At 40.2% G+C, this 18,882-nt stretch overlaps 2 protein-coding genes across 2 annotated transcripts in view; both read right to left on the bottom strand.

Moving 5' to 3' along the window:
• LOC139651561 (serine/threonine-protein kinase 10-like) overlaps window positions 1-10,178 on the bottom strand; it is a gene marked incomplete at its 3' end in the record, with an annotated part of 48,404 nt that extends 38,226 nt beyond the window's left edge. The window contains exon 1 of the mRNA XM_071528522.1: window positions 9,697-10,178. Within this exon, the coding sequence (XP_071384623.1) occupies window positions 9,697-9,855 (159 nt within the window). The remainder of the gene's footprint in view (window positions 1-9,696) is intronic.
• Window positions 10,179-15,612: 5,434 nt separating this feature from the next.
• Window positions 15,613-18,354, bottom strand: LOC139651560 (cytokine-like protein 1). The gene is made up of 4 exons (XM_071528521.1): window positions 18,199-18,354; window positions 17,680-17,724; window positions 17,146-17,292; window positions 15,613-15,657 (listed from the first exon to the last, which is right to left on the bottom strand). The coding sequence occupies exons 1-4, from the start codon at window positions 18,349-18,351 to the stop codon at window positions 15,613-15,615; spliced, it is 390 nt and encodes a 129-aa protein (XP_071384622.1). The 5' UTR covers window positions 18,352-18,354.
• Between the last annotated feature and the right edge of the window lie 528 nt (window positions 18,355-18,882).

Raw genomic sequence — 18,882 nt, 5'->3', positions numbered from 1 at the left:
GTTTCTACCTCACTGACTCTTCTTAGAGAGAGGCCAAGGCTTCACTCTCTCCAACTCCTACAGGGAACAACAGTGAGACTCTCCTCCAGAAGAGAACAACCACGTCTTTGGGTTTTGTTTGGCCCCAGGTTTCCATGGAGACCACGAGGGATGCGGCGCACAGACTTGTTTCTGCCGGTCTGTCCTGCTGCTCGTCTGACTAGTTCCCTGCCTGGCTGCCTTTCCTGTTCATTAGTGACTTGGCTTACATGTAGGCAGCACGTGGATTATCTGCAGCGCCCGGCCTGACCGAAAGGCAGACAGAAGACAGACTGTTGGATTCACTATTTAATCACAACCACTTTTAAGCTTCAACCAAACTGTCTAAAGGAGTGGGGAGATTGACTAATGACACAAATGTTAAGTTGCTGTTGTACATTTGAGGCATCTATGCAAGGTCATTTTTTTGACCTCATATCAATGGGATTAGTAAATTATAGGGCTAAAAGATAGGCAAAAAATCTAAATGTGATTATTTGACATATTGCATTTGCAAATTTTTCTTGTCATACATTTTTTAGAACTTTGAAATTGTTAAATTGTTATAATTGTTAAAAAACAAAAATAGATGTGCAGGATTTAGTGAGCTTGAGTATGATGAAAGGTTTTCACCAATATTGATGATTAATGGGCCAGAGATTACGTGCACAAAACACCTTGTTCAGAAATCGATTTTGGACGGTCCTCTTTCTTGAGCAATTAATTGCAGCCTCAAAAATTTGGAATTTGGAAATTGCAGCGATTCATATCGCGATTTCAGTTTTGTTTTTTGTTTTTTTTATTAACTGTTCAGCTCTAGTAAATTACTTACTTTACATTACTCTCTGTCTGTATGCCTTTTTCTCCACCTTTCCCTATATCCAATTGTTGTTTGTTTTGTCTTTTTTTTTTACACACTCCTCTTTGTCTTTTCAGCTGTTTTTTGGTTGTTCTGTCCTCCTACTGTACTCTGCCTGCCTGGCTCTTCCATTGTCTGCCATACATTTTTTGTTTCTGTTTCTCCCTCCCTATAAGTTTGTCATCCATGCCTGTCTGTCTCTCCCCATCTGTCATGCATATTTATATGTCTGTTTGTCTGTCTTCGGTAGCTGTCTATCTGAAGGCCACAATTCATGAGAGCAACCCTCCCTGCCGAGAAACACACCCACTGCTGGTAAACAAAAGATTTAGAAAGGGCAAAGCTGTAAAAGGAGAAGTTAGTAACCCCCACGCAAGTATACAAACATATGCACTGGTATAGGGTTAGGGTTAGTACACACACACACACACACACACTCAGCCAGCCTCTATCATCCAGTATTCAGGAGCACATAATCTTTTCAAAATGAATCAACTTGTGAATAAAAATGTTTGATACTCCATCTGTGTTGACTAAGGCATTAGCGATTACTTTGTGTGTGTTGGCTCAAAAGCATAGATCAGAAGCACCGTCAAATGAGAAAAGGAGATGCACCCCTGCCAGTTATAAAAAGGACAATAAACTGAGATAGCAAAAAAGTTTTACTCCTATCTCTTCTTAATGTCATTTTTTAGACTTGATTCCAAAGCTGGCTGATGTGGAAGCTCCTTCTCCCTTTTGATGGTGTTTTAAAAAATAATTCAAAGGCCATAAGGGACAGATGAACTCACATAACTGGGGAGATGGAGCACTTTCCCTGGGGTCAATCACCTCCAGGCTGAATCAGTGGTATAACTGTTATGCTGACGTCTGTATTTTCTGCTTGGAGTGTGTGTTATAGTCCGTACAAACACACACACACACACACACACACACACACAACTTGTACAACAACTCCCTGCAGGAGAATGTCTGTATGTTAGACCTTTGCCCGATCATAAACCTGTACAACCCCCTTCATGTGTGTGTGAACAGGAATGTGGTTCTCACCCCTCCATAATGACACCAGCTAGTAAAACCTAACCTCTGACAGCAGACGCCTGTTGAAGCGCTGATCTCTTATTCAGACGGACAAGGAGAGAAACAAGCAGAGAAAAAGGGTTTGATTTATTTAGCAGCAGACCTGGGAAAAGTATATGAAAGCTCTTTTTAAGGTTTGTTTTAGCACACTTTGGTGCCGAATGGGTGTTAGCGGGCACAGCTGTACCTCAATCAATGTTATCAAACTGAAAGATTAATTTTGGTGTGGGGTGTAATTTTTTTGTTTGTATCTTGGTGGAAAAATTGATCTTAAAACTCAGGAATCCTGCATGAAAGTCTGCTGCCCCACCAAGTGAGCTAAAGCACCAGTGTGACAGCCTGAGAAACACATAGATGTTGTATCTCTGTATCCTGCAGCTCTATATGTGCAATGGGGTTTTTGGACATTTCTGGGACCAACAGACTGACCCTACTGGCCAAGTGAATTATACCAACAGCAGGTTGCAGCTAAAAACACCGGTATTATCCTTTAACAATTCACTCAGTGAATCAGTCAATCAATCAATTCAATCAGATTGAATCAGATCATAAGATCAACAGAGAAGGTTAAGACATGATTGTTATCCCCAGAAAGCTGAACAGGCGCTGTGGGGGATTGGCTAGCCTACATTAAGCTTTGGGTGAATCAGCTTTGGCTTTGGATAGGATGATCTTTATTTCCTTGAAAGTAAAAAGCTGTTGCTGTTGTTACTTTCTAGGCCGCAAATCTGGATCTGGAACTAGAGGTTTTCACCTAAAAATTGGGTTAGAAACGTGACCAGAACTTTAACCTCAAGGCCTAACCCTAACCTTAAATAGAGACAGAGAAAATAATACAAAATTTTGTATCTTGGCCAGAAAATGCCAACAACTGAAAAGCCTTTTCGCTGGGTGTAACTGCAAACACTAGAGAACTATTTCTTCCTGCTCTGAAAGGGGAAGGACACTAAAACTGAGGGTCTAGAAAGAGAATGTGGCCTATTTTCTTCTATCAACTCATCAACAAGATTCTTTCTCTCTTGCATAACCCGCTGACTGCACATGAACATAAATTCATGCTTTTATAGACTGTAACTGTAACAGGGTGTGAAGCTCATAACCGAGGGAAGCTCAAAGTTTGGACCCCAAGTTTAAGCAATGTGTGTCGTCTTTTCAGGATGTGAAAGTTTTCATCAACGTTGCAAAATGTCCCACATTCAAAACCACAAAGTGTGCACAACTCACTCGAGCAAAGCAGTGAAGCAGAAAATGGCCATGTGCAACACAGAGCCGTGAAACAAAATAACCTCTGCCTACATTTCTGAAGATCTCGATCATTCATACTCAAACTTTGACATCCAAGCTTTTAATCATGGCCAGGGTTGTGCAGTATTTCAAAAGCAAGTTCTGATGAATCAGGCATGACTGGTTAACAGATGAGACATACTTCCTGACTCCTGCCTACACAATACAAGTCACCATGGAAAGGAGGATTTACATAATCATATTTCTGGAACTAAACAAACACCAAGGTTATAAGGTTACAACCAAATACTCAAGCTCAGAGAGGCATTTCAAGAGGCCAGGTTATTCAGTTGACTTGATAACTTTTAAGAACTATCATGAAATAACTTCAAGTGTATGCCTACAACAATAATCTTAAATAATCATGATCTTTGTTTTGAAAAGGGCTATGCAAATAGTTACAAAGCATTTGCAGTAAAGGCAATGCAAGTAAAGCCAAGAAACATAAAAGTAAAACAAAAGAGGTCGAGGAAAAACTGACGTGAACGCAAGTCTATAAAAGTAAGAGATGATGCTGATTTGGCTATGCAAAGAATCTATAAGACCAAATATCAAAGTTGAATTCAAATTATAAAAAAAAACAGCAACAATGAATTATACAATTATTTTTTATCGTTATGTGGGTAATTGAAATACCCCTCATGGTCTGGTGAAATCTGGTGAAAATCTTGTGAGCTTGTTACAGGTACATATCACCATAGCAATAAAAGGGGCGGGGCAATGCTCCAGTGCAGGAGAGGCTGCCTGTATGTATCTGTCACAACGTCATAAGGAGCATGAAGAGGACTCCCGGCCTGCTGGACCCACACCCAGCCAGCAGGCTCTTATCAGGCACCGCGGGCCCAGCTGCTCCCTGAGATTAGAGAGAGACCCAGTTCTCCACCTGACTGAGAGCTGGTTAAAAGGGCAAAGGGTATTTCACATTTTTGTTAAGAAAATGTATTCATCAAATGTTGTAATATTTGGGTGCTCCATGTAGCATTTTTAAACATCAATATAACATTGCCAATTAACTGTGATACCTTGGTATAATTACCATAAACAAATGAGGCCATGTTTGAGATGAGTGATAGCCTTTATCAAAATTAAGACTACATTTTCCATAAATCTCACTGCTTCTTGTCACAAAGAGGATGTTGCTCTTCAACCCCCCCCCCCTCCCCCTCCTGGTGTTGCCACATGCAAGTTTGTTTTCTCTTTCGCTTTACTGAAGACGATAAACGCTGCAAGTGATTTTTCCATCGGCCTGACACTGCAAGAAACTCTGAAAGTTTTAGTGTGAATGAGACACTTTATTGATCCCTGTAATGACTTGATGGTAGGGATTCAGTGTCTTGCTCAAGGACACTTCAGCAGGGTGGAAACTTGCCAGCATGGGGATTTGAACCCAGGTCAAGTTAATAATGTTCACATTGTTTTTCATGACGTGCATGGAACTGCTCTGAATCTATGGAGTTGGTATTGAAATTAAACTGTAGCCCTTGGATTCAAAACCATCTGGATCAAGAATACATACATTGATGGTCATACAGTATGAGGCTTGTGCACACCACAACACAAGCAATCTCCCCAGTATATTCTTCCAAATAATAGGTTTAGAACACTGTCTTTTACATTAGAGACAATAGGGATAAGATGGACAGTTTTTTCCCCATGATAGGAAGTTCATGGAGCGTAACCCTCCAGCCTGCGTGTGTCTATGGCGACATGCTTCACCAGCAGCAGCAGCAGGGCAGCGTGCTCAGCGGCACGCGGCCCATTAATTAGTGAAGGGAACCATTCAACACTTCTGTTTCACGCTTCAGTTGCAGCCGCAAACATTCAAGCACGCACGTACGCACGCACATGCACACACACACACACACTCATTCCCAACAAGTGCAAGCATGCATACAGACAAAAAAAACACACAAAAAAACATCCTGTGACGCACTGGATGGACAAGAAGTGAGACATTCTCCTGTTATGGCTGGATGTGTGGGAGAGACTTATGTGGAAAGATGAGGATGAGGCTCATAGAGGAAGACAGTGAAGTGACTGGGGTGAATTACAAGGAACACTAGTGTGTGTGTGTGTGTGTGTGTGGAGAGAGAGAGAGAGAAAGCAAAGGATTATACCTCCCATGCTGGTTGAAACATATGTCAGCAAAGGACTGAATTCCCAGTTAAACTTTAAATGTAACAGACTGTCAGACTTACTATGTGTTGTGAAACTTTATCATACATCCTAGTACTTACTGTCATGTCCTATAAGCACCACAGGGCATCAAACACTACAGTCATGATCAATGCAAACTACACACCTTGCAGCATTTTAGGTCTGGAAGCAGTTCAGTACATTTTGCAGTACGATTATGCCGTTAATTTCGGAAGTGTTTACTTGAAGCCAGACTTGAGTGAATCCCTGGCAACCTTAAGTAAATTTGAAAGCTTCTGAGCCATTTTTCTGGGCCAGAACTTGACAACAGTCCTACAATGTTTTCATTAAACTGGGTCCCATGGGTGAGACTACATTTCTCCAATTCAGGTCCCGGCCGGGCTGAGCAAATTTAAGAAACCCGGCATGTAGTGATAAAGTGCAAACAAGGTACGAGTGTATGAGACACTTCTTCACTGTCTTCCTGTCCTGCCGACGTCACTGACACACCAGTGGGGACAATATGATACTGTGGCCTTGTGACACAGAAAACTTGAGAACGTCAACAACAGCTTGTTTCCATGTGTATGGATCTTAAACACACACACACATGAAGCCACACTGAAGCCATGTGGAGTATTCTGGATTTGGTTAGTTTGTTTATTTTGTCAAATCATGTGCTCAGAATCTTGGTTCAAAATAATTGGAGCATGAATGGGAAATAATTTACAACAAACAGGATACAGACAGACAAAGAACTTTCTGTTCTGCAATATTTGATCAGTTGCCATGACTGCAAATACACATTTGCAATTAAAATTATTTGGGGAGTGAATGAACATTAATGTTTTACCTTGAAGTGACTGACAAGATCAATGATTTGAAAAACTAAAAATCGACTTGCAGTACATAAGTTATTTGTCTGAATGCTTCATTTATTGTTAAACCAAGTGGCAAAGCAATCCGTCTTTCACTAAAAGCCTCAGACTGTGGCCACATGCCCAGCAAACAATTTTAATCATCAAAATAAACATTTTGGTCTTTAACTCATTAATCAAACTTCTTTAAAGTCTTTAAACTCTTAAAAATGATCCACTAGACTAGACTATAGTATATGAAAAAGTGTAGCTTCAGTGTAAACTCCTAGGGATATACAGCAGTATATATCTGATAACTGAGGGACCATATTGCAAAGTTATGGAGTGGATAAGATATTTTTTTCCACAGCTGACTTAAGCATGATTTCCCAGCAATGCACATTCCCACACACGCACGCACCCACACACCCACACACACACACAGCTTGACTTGCTCTTAACGCTCTCCTGAACCAGCAGAGTGAGGTGTTGTCCTCCCCACCGGTGTCATTGACCTTTAGTTTACAGTGTCGGCTTGACAGATGCACTTTGTACTTTCAACCTCAACGCTGTACAGTCAGAAAAAGTTCATGTTTTAAATCTCAAAGAAATCTGTTGGAAAAAAAAGCAGGGGGCTTCAGTTTGTTCAAATGTCAAGTATCAAAACTTTGTCTTTTGATGAGAGCAAGAAGTATGGAAAAAAAAAAAAAAAACTGTCAGCAGTCACCCACCCAGACCAAGTCTATAAGCTTTCTGCTTGGCTCCTGTCTGATAGCACTCGAAAAGCAGCTGATATCATTGGTGAGGAAGATGTTGAGGCTCCTCCCATCATCTCTACCAATTAATTAGCCAAGAGCAGAGGAGCCTTGGATTGACTGTGGAAATACTTACAAGGGAAGGGGGGGGGGGCTGGGCATTAAGGACTTTTAACAGCGGAAAAACATCTGAGATCCACCACTCGGGGCCTTTCCCTCCCACAGACAAGCTGATTAGTCGGAGGTCTGACAGAGCGATACAGGAAGTGGTCCCATGATTCCTGCCCACGGTTTCCTCTCTTGCCCCCCCCCCCCCCCACACTCCCACTCCATCTGACAACTGCAGGTGTGGATCAGTTCTCCTCCTCCTTTCCCTTCGCACTCAAGGAAAGGAAATAGCAGCCAGGCAGAGGCTGGATATATGCATGACAAAAGGAGACTGGATGGTTTATCACAGTCTGCAATGAAGTTTGCCTGTTAATCAAGCAGAATGATGGTGAATTTTTTGTTCATTTGTCACCTCTTTGTGAGCCATTCATATCACTTTATGTCATTTGGTGTCTGATTTATGTGTGGTTGTACTGTCTGTACCCATCTGCAATTAAAATGAATGATGTTTAATACATTTAATCACAGTGGAGTTATTCCAGTTAAGCCCATTTAAGACCACATTTATAGCCACATTACCTTCAAATCTAGAAAATAAAGTATCTTTGGTGGTGTCTTTTAGTTTGGCTTTAGTTTTAACGATTAGGGAGTTGGAACTGCCCAAACAAACGCCTTGTCATCACACCTACAAAAAAAAACCTAAAACTGACTTTTAATGGTTTCTTCAGACTTGCAGCACCTTAGCCCCAGGCTCAATCACTCCCTCAACCTTAGTATGTATGTTTTTTCCACTTCTTGGAGGCAAAATGAAAGCGTTGTTTGTTTCCACAGTATACTGGACTGGTTCCTTTACTCGTGTTTTCATGTCTCACATGCCTGCTCTGTTCACAAGATACAGTATATGAGAATTTGCGCAATCTATAACTTGGACTTGTGGTTATGCAACATATACTTAGGGATGAATGATTGGATGAATAATTTTATTTTTAGGTTATGATATTACATGACACATCTTGTAAACATAAAATGAGCATTGGGTAAGATTTGGCAGAAGAGGGAGACCTGAATCACCCAGGATGGGTGGGAGATGCAAGTTTATCTCAGTCCCAATCACTCCACCACAAATCAGAGTTGGGTCATCAAATCATGTGTAATGGGATTGAAGCCCACGCTGTCATACCACACCCCTCTCCCTCTGCCTGTGTTCCCTGTTCATTTCCCTAACACATGTATACTATCCAATAAAAACAAAATACCTAAATAAGGCAGACTCCTCTAAAAAAAGACTGCCTTTTCTGTTCAATGCAGACCTGTAGTAAGGCATCACTTCTTCCACTGAGGCCCCTGGTGTGTCAAAGACATTCACTGTGCTCGCTGGGCTCCGCTGGGCCGCAGACACAGAGGGCCTGTGCTTCACAGAGGGGGCTAACTAGCAAGCAGATCCAGATTAAATAGCTCCTCTGAGCCAAAACTGCTGCTTAGGTTGGGAGGAGTGAACAGCACTAATGAAGTGTGCTTTCACCGTCCGCTGACTGGCACGAAACTGATTTCAGGGCAAGCGTTAGGGTGAAAAACCTAAAGAGGCACTTGTGGTCAGTAGTGTTGCCATGTTTTCTGATTGCTTCAACCTAAAACTGGCTGGTTCATATTTGCAAAGTTCATGTCTATTAGCTTTTAACATTTTCTAAACCTTTTTTTAAGAGTAACTACAGGTATTTTCAGAAAGGAGTAGAAAGTGGGATACTTTCCCTCAAAATGTAATGAGTAAAACTATAATACCATAAACATCAAAACTGCACTGAAACAGAGTAGGCTACTTAGCACAGAAAATTTAAAAAAAAAAGTCAAATTTGGGTGTGGATTCATCACTCAACTGACCTGTCACTGTATTTAGTGCATCAAACTGGAGTGAAGTGGACCTCAGCAGGAGGGAGTGCAACAATCTCAGACTGACATGTAATGGGAATGTAAATATACTATGCTGAATGTCAACTGATTCTGCTGAAACAAGTACAATCACTCTCCATCCCAGTCGGGTGTGGCAACAACCATGACACCAAAAACTAGTGACTCTCAGTTTCTTCTCGAGTTGACTCTGGACCAGCCGCATAGTCAAGGTTTTAGTCATAAACTCAACAATGCTGGGTTGTTGAAGCACCCGCATGTGATCAGAGAGAGAGATGATTTATCTCTTATAAGACTTTAAGTGAAAGATCATTTACGATATTCGCATCACAGCAAACCTATAAACTATGTAGCCTGTAATATCTTACCACATGCCACATGCGAGTACCCCATGCACAGGAACATGATTGTGATTTTTCATTTGGGAAGAGATGGCCATGAACATAATTTTGAAGTTTTACATGTATATGATGCCCCTGTTTGTCACTGTTTCCCTGACATAAAAGAGGCAAAGTCACAGGGGGACAAACTGCAAATGCGAAGTACCCTACCATCATCAGGCAGTGAGAGCAGGTGCCAAAAACAATTTAACTGTAGGCAGTTTATCCAAAGTCTGAAAGAAATATGACAATTGGGAACCAAAAGTTTACTCTGAACTAACTCTCAGTATCATCAATTCGCATTTCGCACTTACCTTGTACACCTTTCCAAACGCCCCATCGCCCAACTCGCCAATGATTTCCCATATGTCGTTAGGGTTGATATCCCGATGGACGTGCTCGTACTGCTTGACTTTCTTTTTGATTTCAATAGTGGGCAGGCGAAGTATCTTGCTGAATCTAGCGAATGCCATTATTTCCTATGAAACTCACTTCAACTTAAAAAATAAAAACAAATAAAAAGGAGAAGTCTCGGCTGCCTACTCCACTCCGGAGACCATTACGCACGCCGGACGCGCAGCCCGTCAAACACTTGTCTAACAATTAGCGCTCTATACTTTTCCACGTCCTTGAGAAAATAAAAGAAAACCGAAAAAATAGATTCAAACAAGTTATTCCACGCCGTCCATTTCAGCCCAGCGCGCAGGCTTTCAGGTTAAAACGTTTCATACTCCCATTCACGAGCTGTGGTTGCTGCTGGACGCGCGGTGACCACCTGCCGCTGGAAACACGGCGGATAATTAGTGGCTGCCGGGGCAACTTGTTGCTTCAGTTCACTTCTCTATTGAAAAGCCCCACCTTGTTACTCAACAGCGCTCCCACTGCCGTCATGGAAATGTAGTTTTTTACGTAAGAACAATCCGTCCTCTTTATGCGACGATGAGGGTTCAGAGGACTTCATGTCCGGGTTGGGTGCTGGGTGTGTCCTGTGACAGCGGCAGTGTCACCCATTGCTCAAACAGTTGTGGCAGTAACGAAATATCACTATAATTTCCCTATATGAACTATAATATCACTATAAGAACCTATCACTATTACTATCACTACTTATCACCAGGAACTTAGTACCACTAAGGTGGTACTCAGTAGTGCGTTTATGATCTTACTGTAGTTTATTGTACGTTTACCTCCTATTGCATCATTATAGGTAGGCTACTATTCCTATACTACTACTTATAGTTTTGCTGTGATGTGTGTATAGTATCCTTTAAATGTATCATAGGATTACTGTAGTTATTTTTGTATAACTGCTACTGGAGCATGTTTCCGCCTTTAAAGACCAACACCATAAAGCCAAGTGAGACTCAGACTTTAGGAGATAGTTTGTCACATTTACGATCCTTAATTTATAACATCAGTCAGTCTTAAACTGGCCGTTTATTAGGCTAAATGAATCGTATTGTGGTTCCTATTCATTTTACAACTACATTAACAGCCTGCTCATCACTGTCCTGCGCTCACATCCAGTATCTGTAGGCAGAGCTATAGCGACACCCAGTGGCTAATTGGACTCATGTCAACTGCTGCCTGTTTGCCTGGAGCAAGTGGAGGAAGACAATCAGCTGAAGGGAAGCTGAAAGGTAGGCAGGCAGACGAAAAGACTTTATGAATTAAATAACAACATATTTAGTTTGTTAGAATAATAATTCAGAAGTTACTTTAATATAATGACTAAATGTACCGTAAATGCATAGCTAAATACAAATCCATGCAGTGCTGAGCAGAGCCAGAACCAGCATCCTGAACTACAGCTGCAGTCTGGCCTGAAAAATTTAGTTCAGCCTGATCACAAAAAGCCTGATCTTTGCAAACAGAAACCAAGCTTGTGGGTTATAGCTGTTTGTGAGCCCAAACCAAACTAAAACCTGAATTTTCAAATATTTTTCTAACAAAATCTTGCAAATATCAGTATTTTTCAAGAACAAATTCTGTAATTGTACCCATCAGTTACCTCGGCAATAAAGTGAGAAGTTCAGCCCAAGCAGACCAGTCCAGCCTGGTCTCATCGGGTTCAGACATCAAGATCTACCATGAATAATCAATTACTGCAGTGTGATGACGGTGTCTAATCTTCATCTTGGTTTTAAACAGGAGGAAGCAGAACAAATAAAGGTTAACTGAGGGGTTAAAGATTGAGATGCCATGAAATCAAAATGACTTGGATCAATAAATTAGTGTTCAGTATAAAGACTGGCATTGAGGATAAGAAAATGAAAAAATGCGTACCGGGAAAGTGGCTTATGGATAGAACACCGAACAGCCAGAGATTGACTAGCTGACGCCCAGGTGTGTGTGTGTGTGTGTGTGTGTGTGTGTGTGTGTGTGTGTGTGTGTGTGTGTGTGTGTGTCAGAGTGCACAGTTGCTGCAGACAGGGTGAGAATCTCTGCAGCACCGCTAGTCTCCTTGGACCACAACTATTATGGGAAAATATTATAATTATGGGAAATATTATGACTCATCCCCTTTGCTTTAGTGAACAAGATATACTGTATTGTTACAACTTTATAAAGACTTCTGCTTTGTTTTACTCGGTTGTGACTGTTTTTGTGACCTTTTGTTACTTGTGTATTTTTGCATTAATGATATGCAAATAATAGATAATTCTCTCTCCATTGCAGACTGCAAGTAAACATGAATCTGAACATGTCAAGGTCCAGACAGCAGCAGCAGCAGTTACAGAATGAGGGAGGGAAGGATACACTGAGGAGTAATTTTACCAATACACAGCATCTGATGTAACTATCGCTTGTGTTATTACAGTAAGATAGAATGAGTGCCTAGATAGAAAACTGGGTGTTAGAAGAAAGCATAATGTACTGCATGAGAGTTCATCAAGTTCAATTTGTTTATTTATACAGCCCTTTATCACAAGCATGTCTCATAGGACTTTACAGAGAATGAGCCTAACTAGATCTAACTGATCAACAATCAATTGTAGCACAGAATGTCTGAGAATTCAATACCTGAAGAGTTTCACTGTAAACTGAGACTTCAATCCACCGTACTCTGCCAAAATTATTGTTGTCATAAAAATAAACCTCACAATTGATTATTATTGATCTTTTTACACAAAAGACTCACATTTTAGAGGATATAATCACTCGTAATTTTGAAATATTATATTATATTTTGAAATATGCAATTAACTTCAGGTAACATTTTCCCCCAAGTGGATAGAGAGTGGATGAGAGGTTCTTTTACCTTGTGCTTTATTCATTTTAGGGCATATTTGATTATTGTTTTTTAATGCAAAATTTGATTTGATTTTGTTACACAAACAAACAAATATACAACAAAATTTGCATGTAAAATGAAATATACAAGTTTGTTAATTTTATACTAGCAATAATAATACTACAAATAATAATAATGATACATGTTCAAAAATTGAACCAAAAACAATCAATTTGCTAAGAATTCACATATTTTTCTGCTGTACAGTATGTTCACCATACAGTTTATTTCATCTCACACATCTGGAAAGTGTGTGTTTGAGATGGAAATTGGAATTGTGTGTGAGTGGCGTCACCACAACCTGCTGTAGTGCTGATTGAGCTTGGGAATACTCCCACAAATCCCTAAAGGACAATACAGCAAAGAGACAAGCTCATGCAAGTCCACGCAAGTCCATAAGGTTTGTGTGCGTGTGTATGTGTGTGTGTGTGTGTGTGTGTGTGTGTAAGTGTAAGAGGTTTAAAGTGCCTGGTGACGTCAGATGGTTTTGAGCATTAAATGATGGGTTTTAGAAATCTCTCCTCGTCCAGCTCTCTTTGTGCTGCAGAAAGTAGATAAGGCTGCAAGCTGAGCAAGGTGTGAGACACATGAAAGACAGGAATGATCTTTGAACAGCTGAAACGCATTGAGCTGACACCTGTGAAGAGGCACCTTGAGGGACGACCATGGACGCCATCTGCATCAGGAAGTGGGTGACAGTGTGATGTGATATATACTGAAAACTGTGATTAATAAGAAACAGACGAGTCAAAGCCTATTTGCAAATACACTGAATGTACAAAATATTGCAAAATATCTTCCTGATAGTTTCAGTACCTTTTGTATAATTCACATCTCAAAGTTTAAAATTCCTTGTAAAACTTGTCTGCTGCGCATTGTGATAAATTATTAGAGGTAGATCACCAAACTATCTTCATATTATTTGGTCAATGAGATAAATTATCTGACATACAATAGGTCACCAAACTATCACAGCATTTAGGAAACACTGGCCCTGAAAGCTTCCCTGATATGATTATTGTTTAGCTCCGGCTTCCCACTGGATTTCTGGAATTGTTGGTTTGAACTTTACTCTCCATTATAATGTTGAAAACTAAATGAGCAAACCTGGACTCGGCCAGGCCTAAGTATGCCAAGTGCCACACCTTGCCATATGTAACTGAGACCCTTGACACGTGTGATTTTTTTTGGGCTCACAACTTTACTCTCTCTGCTTAATCTGTCTTCACCAGCAGATGGGGCAAGATGCTCACAAAATAAACCATGGTGTTCCCTTTTTCCTTTTTTTTTACCCCACAATCGTCCCTCTATTTGCAAAGTAGTGAATGGATCCAAATATGGACCAAATATATCTGGTCATTCTTGCAGTTGTGGACGAAGCCACACAATAACTAACTACATCCCGATATTACCCATAATATCATCAAGAGATTATTTGCAAGAGTTTGCTAAGCCTGGAGAAAGCATTCTGACTCACAAGTGTTTAATAGGTGTATAACAGTATATAAATTGTATATATACAGTGACCAATTTACAGTATACCGTCCCTTGTCAAAGTTGTCTTTTGGACAGTATTTTCAGAGTGAATCATCTTACCTTTCAACCTGTTGTATGGTTTATTATCGGATGCCAAAAATATTCAATACTCTGACTCCCTAGTGCCAGCACAACTCATCAGAGACATAGTAGTATATTGATAGCATATATAATGATTAATAGGCAGTATAGCATTTGCAGTATAACTGTATTTTTCCATTGAATCCCATCACTCCTCACTCATCTCTCATGTCATCTTATCTGTCTACCTGTTGTGCTGTGTATTATTTGATGGCTATATGTTTGCAAACATATTTTTGTTATGGATTGTAAATCACCACCACTGCCACAAAACACTGTTTACTCCTCACTTCGGTCTCTACTATCTGTCAACTTCCAGCATTTCAGTGCATGATTGGTCCAAACTTTCTCTGGGATGCAAGTAAGAGGACCCAAGGGTGGCCCATGGCTCTCCCCAGGGGAGACTCCATGGGAGAACTGGCTGCAGGAGTTAGGGAAGTGCAGTTAAGTGCATCTCTGCTTTGTAACTTTCTACTTTTAATGAACCGTTTACACATGCAACAAGGTAGCGTGATCTGAGCAGTGGAGAAAATAGAGTAAGTGAAATAAATATATTGTTGTGTGTTATCATTTTGGAAGCAATATTGTGTCAAAAACATTTTTTACCAAGTACATGGTACAGGTTTTGATAGAGCAGAGTTAAGGAGAATTTAAACAAGACTGGATAATATTTTGCAGTATATGTGTTGTGTGGCTGTGATGAACAGGAGTCTGTGACTGCTAAATTCAACTCATCTAACAGTCAGCAGACACAGCGATGTGTTCTGGGCTGAGCACCAATGCTAACATTTCACTTGCATATATTTTTAAAGATAATTTTATGGCATTTCTACAACTACTTTATTGGAGTGAGTACAGTAGAGAGAGAGAGAGAGACAGGAAGGAGGGGATAGTTAGTAAAATGAGCAAAATGAGCCACCAGGAGGAGCCTCCACACTTACATTTATTGTTAACACATTTTAATGTTAAATGACAAAGACAAAAGGCTCTTTAAAAAAAAAAAAGTATTATGAAAAAGGTTTTCCTAATCCTAATCAGGTTTTATAGGAAAGTTGCAATACTTGTTGGTAATATACTCCACTAAAGCCAGGAAATGGATAGTAAAAGTAAAACATTCAAGTTAATGTAACACAACCATATAGTTCAACCAATCAAATTTCATACAGTATCCTCATTTCAGAGGCTTGCATGCAGTATGTAAATACAAACACCCCAAACACCGATTCTCTCTCTCTCTCTCTCTCTCACTCTCTCTCTCTCTCTCTCTCTGTTCAATATTGCTGCAGACCGCAATACTGTAATTTCAGGTTCCAGCATGTTAGCGCTCCAGCGCAGCACAGTCATTGATTGTGAACACCAGATCCTATAAACAGAAAGATACGAGAGACGAGTGAGTCGGGTGTGTGTGTGTATGTTTGCTTCAACACTTATTCATCCCAGGAGGGTTTACTGACCACACATGTGTTTCAGCTGGTTAGAGAGAGAGAGAGAGAGAGAGAAAGAGAGATGTGTGTCTGTGACCAGCATAACAACAAATAAAAACCTTCAAATGACATTTGGCAGGGATAATGGACTTAAAATACAATGCACTCCAACATTATGGAGTGAAATCAGAGCAACGTATAAAAATCAGAGAGCTGTAATCTGTATGAAACTAGTCTGCCATTTAACCAGTATTATGGTTAGTATAATGGATTCTATTACAATTTAGGCTGTAGATTTATATGATATTTATATATAAACCCTCAATATCAGGTCAGCCATTGTCATTTATTTGATAATTAACAGTTAATGCTCCATCTTCTGCCATTACATATACTCAATCTCTAATTGACCTTCATTAGAGCACACCCTGTTTCAGTTACTTTCTGAATAGACCGTAATGAATCAACTGTCACCCTGCCGTCCAGACATTATGGCATGCTCTGTTCAGACAGGTCAGTGTCAGTCTGCTGTGGGAAAATAACCGCAGACCCAGATGTGTGTGGGTTCACAGATCAGGTGAGGAGGAACACACATCCACCGAGCACTCAGCGTTTTTCATAATCTGCATCGTCATAAACCCCTTTTAATCCCACAGGACGACCCATCGACTGACCCATTAAACGGCGGTCTGTTTGCATGCATCTCATCAGCGTTAGTCTGTTTATGACTTTAACTAGGCTGTGGCTCTGTCTGCTCCTGTTTCCCCATTTCTGTTTTATGTTTGGTTGACTGGGTTGTCTGTCCTTGCTCTGTCCTCACACTTAGAAACATAGCATAGAAATATGTTCAGCCAGGTGACAATAAAAGACAAATTACCTAATCAACTGATAAACCATTCATTCATTCATTCATTCATTCATCCAATAATCCATGGTGGAGAGTTGGTGGTCACACTTTATTTGGATAGTCCAATGCTGATACTCAACTTCCTATCAACTGACTATGATGTGTCACAAAAAATTCTATTGAGTTTCAAGTGATACTCATAATTGTGTGAAAATTAGTTTATAGATCTTCAATATCTGGGCTAGGGTTAATCTTAGGATGAGGTTAATGTTAGAATTAGGGTCAGGTTTGGGTTGGGTTTAGGTTTAAAAATGGGGTTAGGGCTAGGGTTTTTGGTTAGGGTTACATAGTCTTTGGAGATGCATCAAATAGGCAAGTAACACTTTGTTGAACTTCTACATTTTGTCATCTGCTAGTTGAGTATCATCATCAACACTCAGTCTCAACATCAGACTATCCAAATAAAGTGTAACCGCCTAGTATATTCTAGCCTAAACATTCCTATTGTAGTCTTTTCTTTTTGAGTCTTTGCTATGTCGTATCTGTTCTACTTAATAGACCAGTGGATCCCTTGTCTTACCCCGTGGCATTTCTGTGACATGAAGATGTAGAGCTGTCTCACGGTGACGCCCACCTTCCTCACCTCCCTGGTATAAGAGCAGCGTCGCTCCCGCAGGCTTTCCACCAGGGAGATGTAGGTCCGCATCTTGGACATCACGCACTCATTCTGTCGGCATGAACAGCAAGCAATATCTATTCTTGTGTGTATTTACAATTACGTAATTGCAGACTGCAGTCAAAAAGCTGTACAACAAAATCATTTGGAGTGTGAGTGTTAGGCATCACCTGAGAGTATGCAACAACTAATGCCTGTAACATTACTCATGAGAAACATATTTTCTTTGGACTTTAGTTCTTTGTCTGAAGGAATCAAATATCACCATCATCTTCAAAGATCAAACTTTTGTCAAGCTCACCTCTCAGAAATGGATTTTCCCTGAGGGTATTTAGAATAACGAATTTGATTTAGAGACATTCTGATTGATTAAAGTTTAAATATTGATATTATTATGGGGAAATTGGCACCACTTCTTCCTAAGCTGGTCATACTTACATGGATGTCTATGTAGAGATCTGGAATATGCGCCATGCAGTGACTCTGGAAGATCAATATAAAACATATTGATTCTCAAAACTTGATATTGACAAAATAATCACATATGTGCCTGCTATGACCAGTTCTACTTTGAAAAATCACAGTTGTATCACATTACTAAGCTTAACATAACTGAAAGCAGTTGAATTTTAGACTGTTATATTGCTTTGCTTTGCTTTGCTTTGCTTTGCTTTGCTTTGCTTTGCTTTGCTTTGCTTTGCTCTGATTTGATTAAATTAAACATCTGTATCCAGATAATAGATTAAGGAATAAAACCAATTATGTCCAATATGGTTATTTGTGGAATATATGTATTTCATGATGGAAAATGAAGATAATTAAAATTAAGATAAATAAGTTAATTATATAATAATACACATTGCACAAGTCACAAAGTATGGCACAGAAAATAACTCAAAAAATAAGAATTGATCTTGCGAAAAAATTTAAATTAAAGAACATTGCCTGCTGACTTACAGTTTCAGGGTGCGTCTTTAACTCTGCCGCCCGCTGGGTGAGCTCTTTTGCCATGGTGAGCACCTTGGTATAACATGTTGGTGGGTGGTAGGGTGAGCCCAGTACCAGCGGCACCAAACACAAAACCAGCAACGAGTGTTCGAAGATAGCCATGACTGACCGACACAGAGTAACAGAGAGTCCCCGTCCTGGAGCGGTTTTATAGATCACCAATACACTCAAACAATGCATCCACATCTACATGAGCACAGATTCAAACATGCCCAGTGTTTATAATTATGCAACTGCAGAAGAATGACATTCTTTATCTGTCTATCTGTTTATCTCTCCCTCTCTCCCTCCCCCTCTCCCTCTCCCTCTCCCTGTTTCTGTGTGTGTGTGTGTGTGTGTGTGTGTGTGTGCGCGCGTTAATGATGATCTCTTCAGGGCCAGTGCTGATCTTCGTGGAAGATTCCAGGCAGGGTCGAGAGAATAGCATGCCTCTTTTTGCCCAAAAAAGTTGAATACTGCTGAATTTCAGATGAGAAATGCATTAGTAATTTGCCTTAGGGCAGCTCAGTCTGCGTTAATGAATATTCACCATCTCACATAGTTATAAACAAGAGAGCAGAGTTAGCATCACCCTCTGCGACAAGGATGAATCTGAAAAATTGGGAAAGGTAACTGATATTTCTGGCAATAGAG

This window comes from Centroberyx affinis, unplaced genomic scaffold (assembly GCF_046629955.1).
Source record: "Centroberyx affinis isolate AG114_WGS23_722 - 3 ecotype Tasmania unplaced genomic scaffold, CSIRO-AGI_Caff_v1 ptg001683l_1, whole genome shotgun sequence".
Classification (NCBI taxonomy): domain Eukaryota; kingdom Metazoa; phylum Chordata; class Actinopteri; order Beryciformes; family Berycidae; genus Centroberyx; species Centroberyx affinis.
This window is presented reverse-complemented; position numbering and strand designations above follow the sequence as displayed.